The sequence below is a fragment of the Phalacrocorax carbo genome, chromosome 7, assembly GCF_963921805.1.
Source record: "Phalacrocorax carbo chromosome 7, bPhaCar2.1, whole genome shotgun sequence".
NCBI classification, from domain to species: Eukaryota; Metazoa; Chordata; class Aves; order Suliformes; family Phalacrocoracidae; genus Phalacrocorax; species Phalacrocorax carbo.
Genome location: NC_087519.1, coordinates 35,995,814 through 36,008,458, shown reverse-complemented (window position 1 = coordinate 36,008,458; position 12,645 = coordinate 35,995,814). Strand labels below are relative to the sequence as shown.

Below are 12,645 nucleotides of genomic sequence, written 5' to 3'. Positions count from 1 at the left end.
AGCTGATGTGATATACACAATTCTGCTGATTCCAGCTTGTCTGAAACATTTTGACAAGTTAACTGTGTACATACAGGTGCTAGGGCAGATCAGATATCATTATGCTTTTTACAGCTGGAAGTAAAATCCAGGTTGTGTGTGCCAACAAGTTCAATAGAAATATAGGTATGTGCCCATAGCTCATAGAGATCCAGACTGCCTGGTATCAAGGGTCACCACCGTGGCCTCCAAGCTTCATCCGTCAGTGACAGCAGGTGCAGGCTATGTAGGAACGGGAACATCAGAACTATATTGTTTTATTGCTGCTGGTCAGTCTCTGGACTGGAGACAAATGAAGATGCTATCTACACCTCTGTCTGCCCTATGAAAGGGTGGAGGGTGCCAGATGGTTAGCCAGTCACCCAGGACACATAAAGTCACACAGGCATTAAATAGCATAAATAGCGAGGCATTAAATGACACCATCCCTGCTGGCACCACATCCCTGCTCATCAGTGCTCCATTCATTTAAACACTTTAAAGAGAGCAGGGAAATAGGAGATTAGGGAGATGTGCTGCTGCCTTTGATAAGCCTGAAAATAGGAGCAATGTTTGTGTTAATCCTGTAGCAGTAATATAGAAAAGGCACGATTAACTGCAGTTGCAGGAACAGTCTAGTGCAATCTATTTCTCGGTGAATTCCTCTGTGGAAAGATGGGTCACAGGGAACACCTGCAAAATGCTTCCAGGCGTTTGTATCTGCACTGTGTCCACAGCCTGTGCTCCAACAGATGGTTGGCCAAATGATTTCTTCTCCTTTTATTTTATTTTGGCTTTTTTTTTCCCTGAACACACAGGAGCAGAGCAAGCCCTCCTGCCAACAGTGTAGAGAATGCGGAGCATCCAGCAATGAAGCGGTGACCTTGATTAGTGTCTAATGAGTAGAGACCAGTTGCTTTTCACCACATAATAAAGTAGAAATGCTATGGTCTGCCAGAGTTCTTGATGCTGCTCTGAGGAATGCTGTCGTAGATGCTGTCCATACAGTCTCTGCTTTAGGCACCAGTTAATCCTTGGTCCCTTCACACATGTGGTATCTCCTGCTTTACTGCCAGATCACTGTTAGAGAAGACTATGTATTTCTCTTTACATAAAATGCTATCTAATCAGCAGCACCAGTGTCAGGGCAGCTCCACCTGGTTTGTACCTTCAGACAGAAAATGTAGATAGCTTTGATTTAGATTCCTTATTTTATTTCTTATTTCCCTTAGAAATGATTGTATATTCTGTAAGTAGTATCTCACCCTCGTTGCTGATAGCAATGGAGAGGAATGAGCAGCCCTGTAAATAAGAAAAGAAGAAATTCTGGATCCACTGGTATCAAATATCCTTGCTGAGTGTTCCCCTTAGAACTCTACACCTTTGGAAAGAAGCCAAAACAGGTTGGATTAGCTAGTGTGAAGGCTTGCAAGATCAACTGTGGCTTGGAAAGGCAATACCACCATAAAGGTACTACTGAGAATGGAAAGGGATTAACATGGGCATCAAATGTATCCATCAAGTCTTGGGACAAGGAAACATGGACAGTATTGGCATCACTTGCTGGTAATAATAATAAAATCAGGCTGATCAGGGGAAAAAGTACCTCTTCACTACATAACAAGAAGCAGTGATAGCAAAAAGGCTACAGTCCCACCAACATCCTTATCCATGACTGTAACGCACAGCTATATTTCACTGGAGCTGCAGAGAAAACCACCCCATTCAGGCCACACTACACATTAGCAGAGGCCACAGAGGAACAGAAATCATGAACTGGAGGTCACAGGACAGACACAGAATAAAACAGTGAGTTTCCACATTATTTAAAAGCCCAGGGCACTTGCAGGGCAAAAACTTTCCTTTGGGGAGAGCATAGGGGGAAATCTGCTTTGAAAGGGAGAATATTCACAGCTTATAAAAAGGAGGATGGGAATCAGAGATCTGGAAGCCAAATGCACAGAGGGTTTGCACTCTGCATGCAGGGGGAGGAGTGTTACAAATGGGAGGATAGATTTTGTGGTCTTTGGAGGTTTCTAAACCCATAATGCTACAGCCTGCACTTCCATAAGGTACTCTGTGTTAAGCCTGAGCTCCCGCTCTTCCATTTCAGATTTTACCTGGAAAGGAAAAGGTTAAGCTGTTAGCATTAAAAAAGAAGTTAAAATATTTTTAATTTTAAGAAGAAGAAACTTCTTTATAGCTGCATAATCAGTTAAAACTTGCCTGTGGTGTTATGTCCGTGTGCTAGGTTTCCTTAGGGATCCATCTGCATCTGCATAATAATCTATTTTAATTGTATGATGCCATAGGGTATATGATACTGTATGGACAAGTAAAATGGCAAGGAGATGAAGGTGAGGCAGAAAATAGAGCTACCACATTTCCATCAGCAAAAATGACTGTTGCACGCAGTCATGTGCATGGGATAGGGAAGGGGCAGTCATTTGAAATAAGTTTCTTCAGTCCTTCAAGTCCCCAAAATAAATTTCTTCAATCCCTGTCTTCAATCCAGATTCTCTCTCTTCTGTCCCACATCTCAGACCCAGTATCATTTCCTGCTCCGGACTGTGACAACACTCTTCAAGCCAGGGCTTCTATCTTCTCCAGACTATGATGCCAAGGCTCTGCCATTTCAGAAGCCCCCACCTCACAGCAAACCCCTCCTATCCTAACCCAGGATCTCACCATTTCTCCAAACCCTCTGTTATCATTTATACATATATAATCATCAACATTATCTATACAAATGAGATCAGGAACTTTTGGGATCAGAAAAATCCCAGATCACTCTTTTCCCTACCCTGAAAATGTTCCTGTTTCTAACCTAATTTTCAGTCAAGTAGATCCCAATTGCATGGAGGTGATGTAAAGAACCAGGCTTTTTCACATCAACCACAGCAGAAGGACCTCCAGGAGAAAGTTAGAGAAAGATCAGGGGAATACGGCCTGTCCACAGTCACATCCCTGAGCAGCACATGCTGTTTATAATACCAAGCCAGAGTCATGACTGCATCTCTTCCTGACAGATGCATCCTTTCTCTTCTCTTGCTTTTTTTCTGTCAGCAACTCTTGTACTCTCCCAGCACCTCTCCAGAGACCAACAGAGACAGTGGTAGGTGCAGTGGCAGCATACATACGTTAGCCATTTTCCAGTGGTCTTTCTTTGCTGCTCTGGCCCCCATAGGCTTGTGCAGATTTTGTAATGATGGATTCTTGGGTCTCTTTCTGGAGATGAATCCCAGCAAATGATACCGCCAGTGGAGGCATGGGGTCCAGTGGTGAAGCTGTCTCACCTGAGACTCTTAGGGGCACCAGGAGGTGAAGGATCTACCGGAAAAACAGACCAAGGCACAGGGAAGAGTTTGCAAAAATGAAAATAACTCCAGCAGAAAGACAGCTAGTGACATGACTAAACCAAAACAGCTGCCAAGCAGCTCATCTTTTCAAGGTTTGGTTCTGTCAGTGTAGCACATCCTACCACTGTAAGTCAGTTCACTAATATCTGGATTTGTAACTTTAGAGGTTCTGTTACAGCTTGAGACAGGCTTGGGCGGAAAGGTGTTCCCAAACCTGGAACAGCATGGGCTTAAACTTAGGTACAGACTGAGACTGTCTAAGCTTTGACTCCTGAGCACACTTGAACTTTGTTGTAAATATAAGACAGAAGTTGCGCAGGGCAGAACTAAGCAGTTTGATAAAAATATATTATGGGTCACTTACAATTTTGTAAAGAATTATTTAATGCTACCAAGGTGAAAAGATGATCCTGCAAAAGGGTAAAATATATTAAGCACGGAAAACAGTGCTAACATGCTCCATAAAGAAAATACTCAGTGCAATTACCAACAGACAGGATATGGATAAGCAGTTTTCAAGAGGAAAGCCCCTCTATCTCATTAAACAGCTGCTTCGCTCCTGCTTTTTTTCCCTGTTCAACTCTTCACCTTTAATCTGCAATACTCGGCTATGCTGCACACACCAAGAATGCAAAGCTGACAAGCAGAGGAGGGCCTCCCTTATCAGCTCAGGATAAAAGCAAGAGATTGAAAGGATGGACTGTCTATGATTTTTCATTACAGACTGGTAGATACCTTATGCCTGTCGCAGACAGGCTGAAGATTAGGAGACCTGAAGATTCATTTATCTTTAAAGATTTGGAGGAACGTTGGTAGAAAATAACAGGTGAACTTCCACATAGGAAAGAAAAAAGTGTGGTGGTGTTCACACCACCAAGCTGTCCGATAGCGCAGGGCTGTTGCTGCCGCGTGGCAGGAGCTGGGTCAGCCTGGGGATGCCATTGCTCTTCCTAACAGAGGACAGAGCACTCTCAGTGCTGGCTGATGATAAGGGGAAGATACAGATCAATGAGTCCTCTCTCCCCACAGGGATGCCAAAAAAGGGCATCTGTAGGTATAAAGTCTGCAGTAATACACCACCAAGGGAAGTTTCCTCCTAATCTCAGTGACTGCCTTATGGCCTGTAGAAAGACCTTTTCCATTTTTCCTGAGGACAGCAGGTAACATCAGAACACTGCTGAGACATTGCGGCAGGCTTATGTCTGCAAGAGGAGCACAGAGACTCCCAGGCCTGCACTCGTCCTTGCTGTATGAATAAAGCTCCTGACTACAGTAAAGACAGCTTGGTCAGGGCCTTCCTTATCCTTCCCTCCCTGCTGTGATCACAGAGAGCTCCCGCTCCAGCCCTCTGATGTGTTGGCAGCCTCTATAATTTAGAGTAGCTGTGATTTATGGCTTGGACAAAGACCATACTTAAGGAATACAAAGGTAGGGCTGGCCTGACCAGTATAGCTGTGTAGTCGCTGGCCCTTTGTATTGATCAAATGAGTGACGGAAGTGAAGAATTCAATTGCATTTGCTGTCTGCAAGGATCAGCTGAGGGACAGAGAGCTGGGGGGGCGGCGGGGATTTAATTACCCCTCACACCCAGCACCGGCAGCCAAAAGTGTGATGATGACACTGTGTATTGATGGGGGGAATCGCTCTCAGCCACGTCCCTTTGTACCTCCTCTCTCAGTGAAGAAGGAAACAGAAAAAAGAATGAGTAAATTTTCTGAATGCTTCCTCCTGCATTAATCACATGCCATATCCTTCCATACCTCATCTAGTCTCTAGGGGAATGTCACAGGCACTGGAACAAGAGAAATGAAGGGAAGTTTATAGTTGCCTAAATCTAAGAGAGAGAGGTGTTTGTGGCACGCAGCATGTTGCAGCTCCCACTATAAATTCATGGGCAGATTTCCAACAAGTAATAGGGAGCTGAATCCAAACATACTACTCAGTGAAAGGCTTGAGCAACCTTTAATCAGACTCCTAATTGGTCTTTCCCTCTGTTTCACCATTTATCATTTGAGGAAACCAACAGCAGTTCCCAAATGAGCTTTTTTTAAAGTAAAATTGAGGACATAATCAGGTCTTTTAGAAAAGGGACAGTTCTAAATTCAGTCATAAATATTTGATACTATTGTCTGCCAAATTTAGTAAATGGTTTTAGTGGGGACCTGTATTTATCAAATTACCACCTTCAAGACAAATGCTTATAGGGAATGCAATTATGCTCAGTCTGCTTAGACCTTATTCTGCTAATGAGGGCATGCCCCATCTTTTCCAAAACAGCACTTCTAAAACAATGGTCCAATTTTAAATTACAGCCACGGCTGCCTTGTACTGACTGAATAGCTGTCATTTAGATTCCTCCTATCAACTCCGAATTCCCTTTCATCTAGGGTCTGTCTTATGTGATGGCAGCCCAGAGCAGTGACCTATGACTATGCTTGACTTCTTATCTCATGACATGTGGACTAACTTACAAATGTGGGTAATTAGTTAAAGATGTTCCATGACAAATTAGACTAATGGAATTGTAATGGTTAAATTAACATCTTGAGGTCAGTTTTAAGGTCCCTTGTTAGGGTTGATAGTTCAAAATGCAAGCTGTCAGACTCTGGGAAGTATCTTGTTTCTTTTAATAAAAGTGCTTCTTTTGCATGTGAAAAACCAAGGACATAACTGCTGAGATAGGGCCTGATCCAAGGGAAACAATCTGGTTGGCAGTTTCTGGATAAGGCAGTCTCTCCAGTCCTGCCCCCAAACTTTGTCCTGTAGGCAAGATACACAGTGGAGCAGAGAAGCAACCATGAAGAAGGATCAAAGCACACAGCTTTGCACTGCTATGAACACTAATCTCTCACTCTCCCCTTGCACCTTTCAACTGAAAATTTCATCTGACATCTTTCTTCAGGGAGGAAGTTAATTTTGCAAAATCAAACAGTCCAACATAAATTAAACAGATAAATCATGTCCTGTTATCCACATCCTTCCTCCAGGAGGAGCCTGCAAGGCTCTCCCTGTAGGCTTTTCTAACAATAAAGCTGCTTGTTAACTCTCGCACAATGCTAAGGACAAATGGGAAAGGAAGAGACAACAAAATGGAAAACATCATTCTGCAATTTTGTCAATCCCTGGTGTGCCAATGTCTTGAGCACTGCATGCAATTCTGGTCACGCCATCTCAAAAAGGTATAGTAGAGTGAAGAGAGGCAGCGAGAACATCAGAGGTACCAAATAGCTTTTATAGCTGAAGAGACTTCATAGACAAAGACTCATTCACTTATCAAACAGACAGCTGAACTTGAAGGTGATTGAGCTATTTAACATGGAGTGGGATGGAGAAAGCAAACAGGGAATAATTACTCTTTGCTTCTTATAACTAAAAGGAAATACTTTTTACACAATGGTAGTTGAATGTGGAGGTCACTGATGTAGAGTCCACAGGAATGAGTGTGTTCAAAAAAATCAGATAAATTCATGGGAATCCACCATCAGCCACCATATACAGCAGTTCAGATACAGCCTGGAGCTCAGAATTGCTTCCATATAGAGCCCCAGAAGCTGGAAAGACGTATCAGAAAAAGGACTCTTGTCTGGGTGCCCCCATTTATGCTCTTTTCTTATCCTTCCAATACTGCAGTCTCTGAGACAGGACACCAGGCTGGACAGGGCTTTGTTCTGACTCGACAGAGCCACTATTATCACCTGATCTTGGGTGTCTCCTCCTTGCAGACAACTAATTAGTCACAGATAAGCTTAAGTCCACTTCCCTTGAAAGGCAGCCCTGACCCCTGATGGCCATCTAAAGGAACAGTTTGCTTTTCAGAGAACTGTCTCCTGCCCCGGGTTCTAGCGGTGATGAGGGGTAGGGGTGCTTATGTGTAAGTACATGTACATACACATGTGACTGGAAATGAGATGGGTTCCCTAATCACACAGCCTCCATTTCTAACTCCGAGAACATGCTTTGATCTTTCCTTTACCAACATAAACACAGAGCAGAGTACATACTTAGACAGACATTCCCTGCTGAAACAAGCTGCACTACTCCCTGCCCAGACAGAGAACAAGACAGCGAATGACACAAGACAGCTGTTAGCTATGTTGCTGAATCCATGCTCTTTGGATATAATGGCATAGAGCACAGTGCAAGGACCTCTACAGAACAGAAAGGGTAATGTAGGTTTCTGTGTTCAGGTATCGTTCCAGAGCCAGTGCAGGCAGCTCTAGCAGGCACAGCACCCTCCACTGCTGTTTACTTCTTGAAACAGATCAGTCTATTAAGTTCACCTTTAAAAAAAAAAATCCATGGTAAAAGAATGGAGCCTACTATGATTTGGTACTGTCTGCTTGATCTTCTGCCTTTTAGGCAAATACTGTCCTCCTCAGTTCCACAAAAGTCAGCTGTATGAGATGGAGACCACTGTGTCTCAGAGTCCAGCCACGGCGTGCCCTCTTCCTGACTTGTGGCACTACCCACATGTGGCCTTGCACCTCGCTGAATCTTGGGTCAGCCCTGTGACAGACTTTTCTCATGGTCGTGTCTCCCTCCTGGGGAATCTACATACCCAGGAAAAACACTCTCCTTTAGATACTTCACAGGACAGCAGAGTGTGCACTTTTCCCTGCATTTCAAGAGTTCTAGTAGGTGAGGGAATAGTAGGTGGTGCGGTCCCATGGGCAGTGCATTGTCAACCTGAAGTACAGATGAAACCAATCAACTCCAGTTCCACTTGGGAGTCATGGTGCTGGAGTTCCTGATATGGCAGCTTACACAGTCAGCTCTGAGGCTTCCAAAGAATCAGCCAAAATGGTAATGTCATTGCTTCTCTCCCAACCTCTGGAGGCGACAACTCAAAGGGAAGACTGAAGGCACCCGGTCAGTACCCAGCAGGGACAGCCAGGGATGGGGAGGTTCCTTCCACTTTCTCCCAGCGTACATGTGCAGAGCAATAAGCCAGACCTTTGTGCTTAAAATGAACATTTAAATTATCAGATGAACATAAAAGGAAATACTACACTTATTACAATTTTATTCAGGGCAAAACCTGCAGGAATGGAGAACTTAGGTATTTAATATGGATGTAAGATAGCAGTTGTAAGATGACAGAAGGAATAAGCCAAGACAAACAAACATCCACTCAGTGGCTTGAATTTCTGTATCTTTCATTTCCCTTATTCCTGGCACATGTCATTCATAACTTTTTCATATATGTATCAGCCAAAATGACAGATAAAAATGCAATAATTTTCCTACACAGACAAACCCAGGATTTGAAAGCCCATAAATAGAACCATGCAGAATTCATCACATTGTGCATCGTTGTACTCTTTTTATATCAGTTCATATATGTGAAATAGTAACAAGTAGTAAACATTAAAACATAAAATGAGAATCTCATGTTATTACTACACTGCAGTTCTTGTTCTTTATGTGAGAGCTTTTAGCATTAATAGCTAGAGGAGCATATACACAAGTCACACTGAGTTTTGAGAGAACTAATTAAGTTCTGCTGGTTTCCATTACAGAGATAGGACTATTTGGACCTTGAACATAAGACAGGAAGAAGTGAATAATGGTTTATCTTTAACATAAGGAAGAGAAAATACTTCCCATTAGTGGAATGGTAACAGCTGTTAACTCTGTAGAGCATATATAAGTTAGTTTGAAAATCTGTAGGTAAGGGAGATATTTCAGCCTCAAGTATCCTCATAAGACACTGACATACTTAAGCTGTATTTTGCAACATGTTTGTAAAGTTAATACTTGACAATTTTCTGTCAGTATTATACAGAAGTGATATAAGTATGGTGTTATCAAATAAATTGACATGGAATGCACATAACCAATGGATATAATATAAAAATTCCTTTGAAAAGTGGATAATATATCTAATCTAATCTAATATCTATCCTTAATCTTGCTTGGAGAGAGCCAGAAAGCAAGGCTACCCAAGAGTTTGCCTTTGTTAGAATACTTAATACTAGTAATAAAGGATAATAAACACTTAATCTTGTTTGCTTCCACTGCACAAAGATACAGATATTTCCTAAAATAACATTGGCACAAAGCTAATTAGAATCATAGAATCACAGAAATGCTGGTTGGAGGGGCCCTCTGCAGATCCCCAGCCCAATCTCCCATTCAAAGCAGGACTACTGCCAACACCAGATCTGGTCAACCATGGCTTGGCCTGATGACGTCTTAAAACTATCCAAAGATGGAGATTTTACAGCCACTTTGGGTGACTTGTTCCAGGGCTACACCACCCTCCTGATGAAGAAATCGAGTACGACAAAGGTTACTAAGACTTGTAGTGTCTTTTAAAAGACTAATGAAGGTCAACTAAAATTTGGTCTGATGAAAGAGACTGTCCTGCCCTAAAAGTCTTGTCTCCCTGTTAACTCTTACAGATTGAGTAAAAGCCAATTAGAGAATAGTATTTAACTGGCCTGTCTCTATTTTACCTCCAAACACTGAATAACATGGAATATTTCAACCTCTCACCAGTGAATATATCCTCAAAATCATCTTCTGATGGTATGGAAATGTTCTTAGTTATATCTGATGGAAGGAGAGCTGAGGTGAATGGACTGTATATTCAGTTGAATAGGACATACAAAACAAAGACAGAAATTGAATCCAGATTTCTTATACACTGCTTAACTGAGTTAACCACAAGTTCACTTTATTGGTAGTCAGTCTTCTTTTCCCACAAGTTACCACAAAGATAAGTTACAAGAGTTTGAAACAACCCTCTGAGGGCAGTATCAGTGATGACAGCATTTGCCAGGATCCAAATTTAGACTCGAGTTTACTACCTAAGAAAGAGGAACACTTTATAATAGCTACAAGTATGGAGCTCACCAGGATCCCAGTCTGCCACTCTCCAGCTTCATCTTCACTGAGATGGATCCTGCAGCTCCTCCTGGAGAATGTAAAACACAGTCGCTGACTCCACACACACTGACTTCAGATTTCTGTAAGATTTCAAAGATGCCACTGGAGTCTTTAGGAAGGGTTCAATCTTTAAGATGACACCTAAAAATGACAAGTGGGTGATGAGAATGAAAATGCAGCAGAAGGGGTGGCAAGAGCAGGGTTCAGTGCATATATTTACACTCCTAAAATGAATCAGTTGGATTGTGTCTTACCTGAAGAGTGAAAGAACAGCCAGGTCTCTGTGCTCATTTCCTATAATTTCATTTCCTATCATTGTTGTGCTGCAGCGTCAGCTCATGTAACAGTAGGAACTGACTTCATGGAATAGGGATTTACTCCTGAGAATGGGACAACTCAAGCCCCTGCAGAGGTGCTGTTCTGTACCTGCAAACCTTCTTTGCATATATCTTGAGAGTGACAGCTGAAAGATGCTGGATCCCATTACTATCTCTAAACACACAGTCCCCTTTTAGCCAAGATCATGCAGTGCCCTTTTTACTGCAGCAATGTAAACATTTACCAAGAGAAGACAGGGAAATATGATCTGACACAGGAAGATTAAGCTGTATGGGTTTTTCACAGGAAGCCAAATTCTTTAGCTGTCAGATGGAAGCCACAGAGTGATGCCTATTGTTGCTTAAAGAGTAATTACTTCTGATTGCTTCCGAGTACACTAATTTGTCTTGATACAGAATGACAGTATAACCCAGAGCAGTGGTTAACTGCATTACTTTACCTGTGTACAGGTTTTCTGGAATATACCCACACTGGTTTGAGCAGCATTTCTTTTTGCCAGGACATTGTACATCCACTTTGCAGCTCTGTACCTAGGCAGAAGCAAAACCTGCCACTTCGCCCAGCAAGGGCAGTGTCCTGGCTTAGTAGTGAGAAGGGGTCTCAGAAACTCATGGCTGGTCAGGCTTGGGGCTGGCTCCACAGACAGCAGCAGCATTACTGAAAAACAAGGCAGAGGAGAGTAAAACCAGCCAATTTCTAGAAAGGAACAACTAAACTGAATGGATGAATGAAGAATGATAGGACTGCAAGTGCCAATTTTCTAATCTGCTCTTGTTCTCTTATATTCTTATATACATTACATATGGTACTACCTTAATCCATTCATACACTTAAGAAAAGCCTTTTGCTAATTTCATCCAAAGGAATTATTTCAGTAGTTCAAGGGAGGCAGGAATAGAGAGGTAGGGAAAACTTGCTACTTCACAAAATTGTTGGAAGTATCAGAGTACATCCTGGACCCCAGCGTAAGTCCTTTCCGTCAGGGATTATTCTGCTATGTCACTATTTTACACGCTGTTGCAGGGCAGGAGGAACCTCTGGACTAATCACAGAATCCTGCTTTGTCAATGCTTTTCATCTGTGAGCAGTCGAAGAAGGAAAACTTGGAAATTTTGAAAACTGAAAGCTGAACAAAACATTCAGGTTAGGTCACTCAGGGTGTTTTGTTGTCATTCTTTTAAACATTTTGTTTCTATTTTCATTTTTTTCATTTAAATTTTCTCATCTCAATTTTCTTAAAACTTCAAAGTAGAAGGTGACTTCAGTTGAAATAAAAATATAAAGATTTCAGGTTAAAAATGTCAAAACATTCTTTCATGCACATTCTGAAAAAACAGTTCCATGCCTTGGCTGAGTTAGAAGAATGGTGGAAAAAGGATCATGGTTTATGAATCATTTCAATTTTGACAAAATATATTTTTTCTGAGAGGAAAAATAGCAAAAGAAAAAAGCTCACCAAAGAATTCCTGACTGGTCTTAAACAAAAGTTCACCTAGGATACCATCAGTGAAACTGTCTATTTGTAGAAAAGAACATTTTTATAGCTATTGACTGTAGTTTATAGTAACTGACTCTAGTCAGCCAGAAGCTACCTAGGACTTGTAAGTCAAAACCACAGAGCTGTAGTGAGGGGTCACAGAGCTGACCATCATGTTCCCAAATTTCAGCTGTCTTCCAGAAATCCAGAAGGCAGAGAACAAACATTGCACTAACTGATTTTCCACCCTCCTGGCATCTCTCAGATTCTCCTTATGCCACTTTATAAGCCATAACAGCTCCCTGCTGCTATTCACATTTTCTGACACTTTTCTAATAATTCTGATCTTAAAATCTCTTCCTTGCAGGGGGTACAGTGAAGGAGTTTCAACACTTGCTGCAGATTCATTGCAACCTAAGAAAAACAACACTCACCCCACATTACCTCTGCGGTGGTAAAATTATTAATATTTAAGATTTGAGACGTCTGGCTAGTAAGTGTATCCTAACTAAAAGAACATTCTCTTTGACTAAAAGCTAACAGCCTGTGATTGTTCCCAAC

At 42.0% G+C, this 12,645-nt stretch overlaps 1 protein-coding gene across 3 annotated transcripts in view; it reads right to left on the bottom strand.

Annotated features, from left to right (window-relative positions):
* The window catches only part of RHBDD1 (rhomboid domain containing 1), a 207,007-nt gene that overhangs the window by 20,970 nt on the left and 173,392 nt on the right, over positions 1-12,645 (bottom strand). The window contains exons 8-10 of one of the 3 annotated variants that reach the window (XM_064457396.1): positions 11,047-11,264; positions 10,236-10,296; positions 5,968-8,337 (exon numbers count right to left, since the gene is read on the bottom strand). In XM_064457396.1, coding sequence (XP_064313466.1) covers positions 10,270-10,296; positions 11,047-11,264 — 245 coding nt within the window. In that variant the 3' untranslated portion in view covers positions 5,968-8,337; positions 10,236-10,269. Of the gene's footprint in view, positions 1-5,967; positions 8,338-10,235; positions 10,410-11,046; positions 11,265-12,645 lie in introns of those variants that run through there. The other 2 variants (XM_064457397.1, XM_064457398.1) reach the window with 2 other exon arrangements.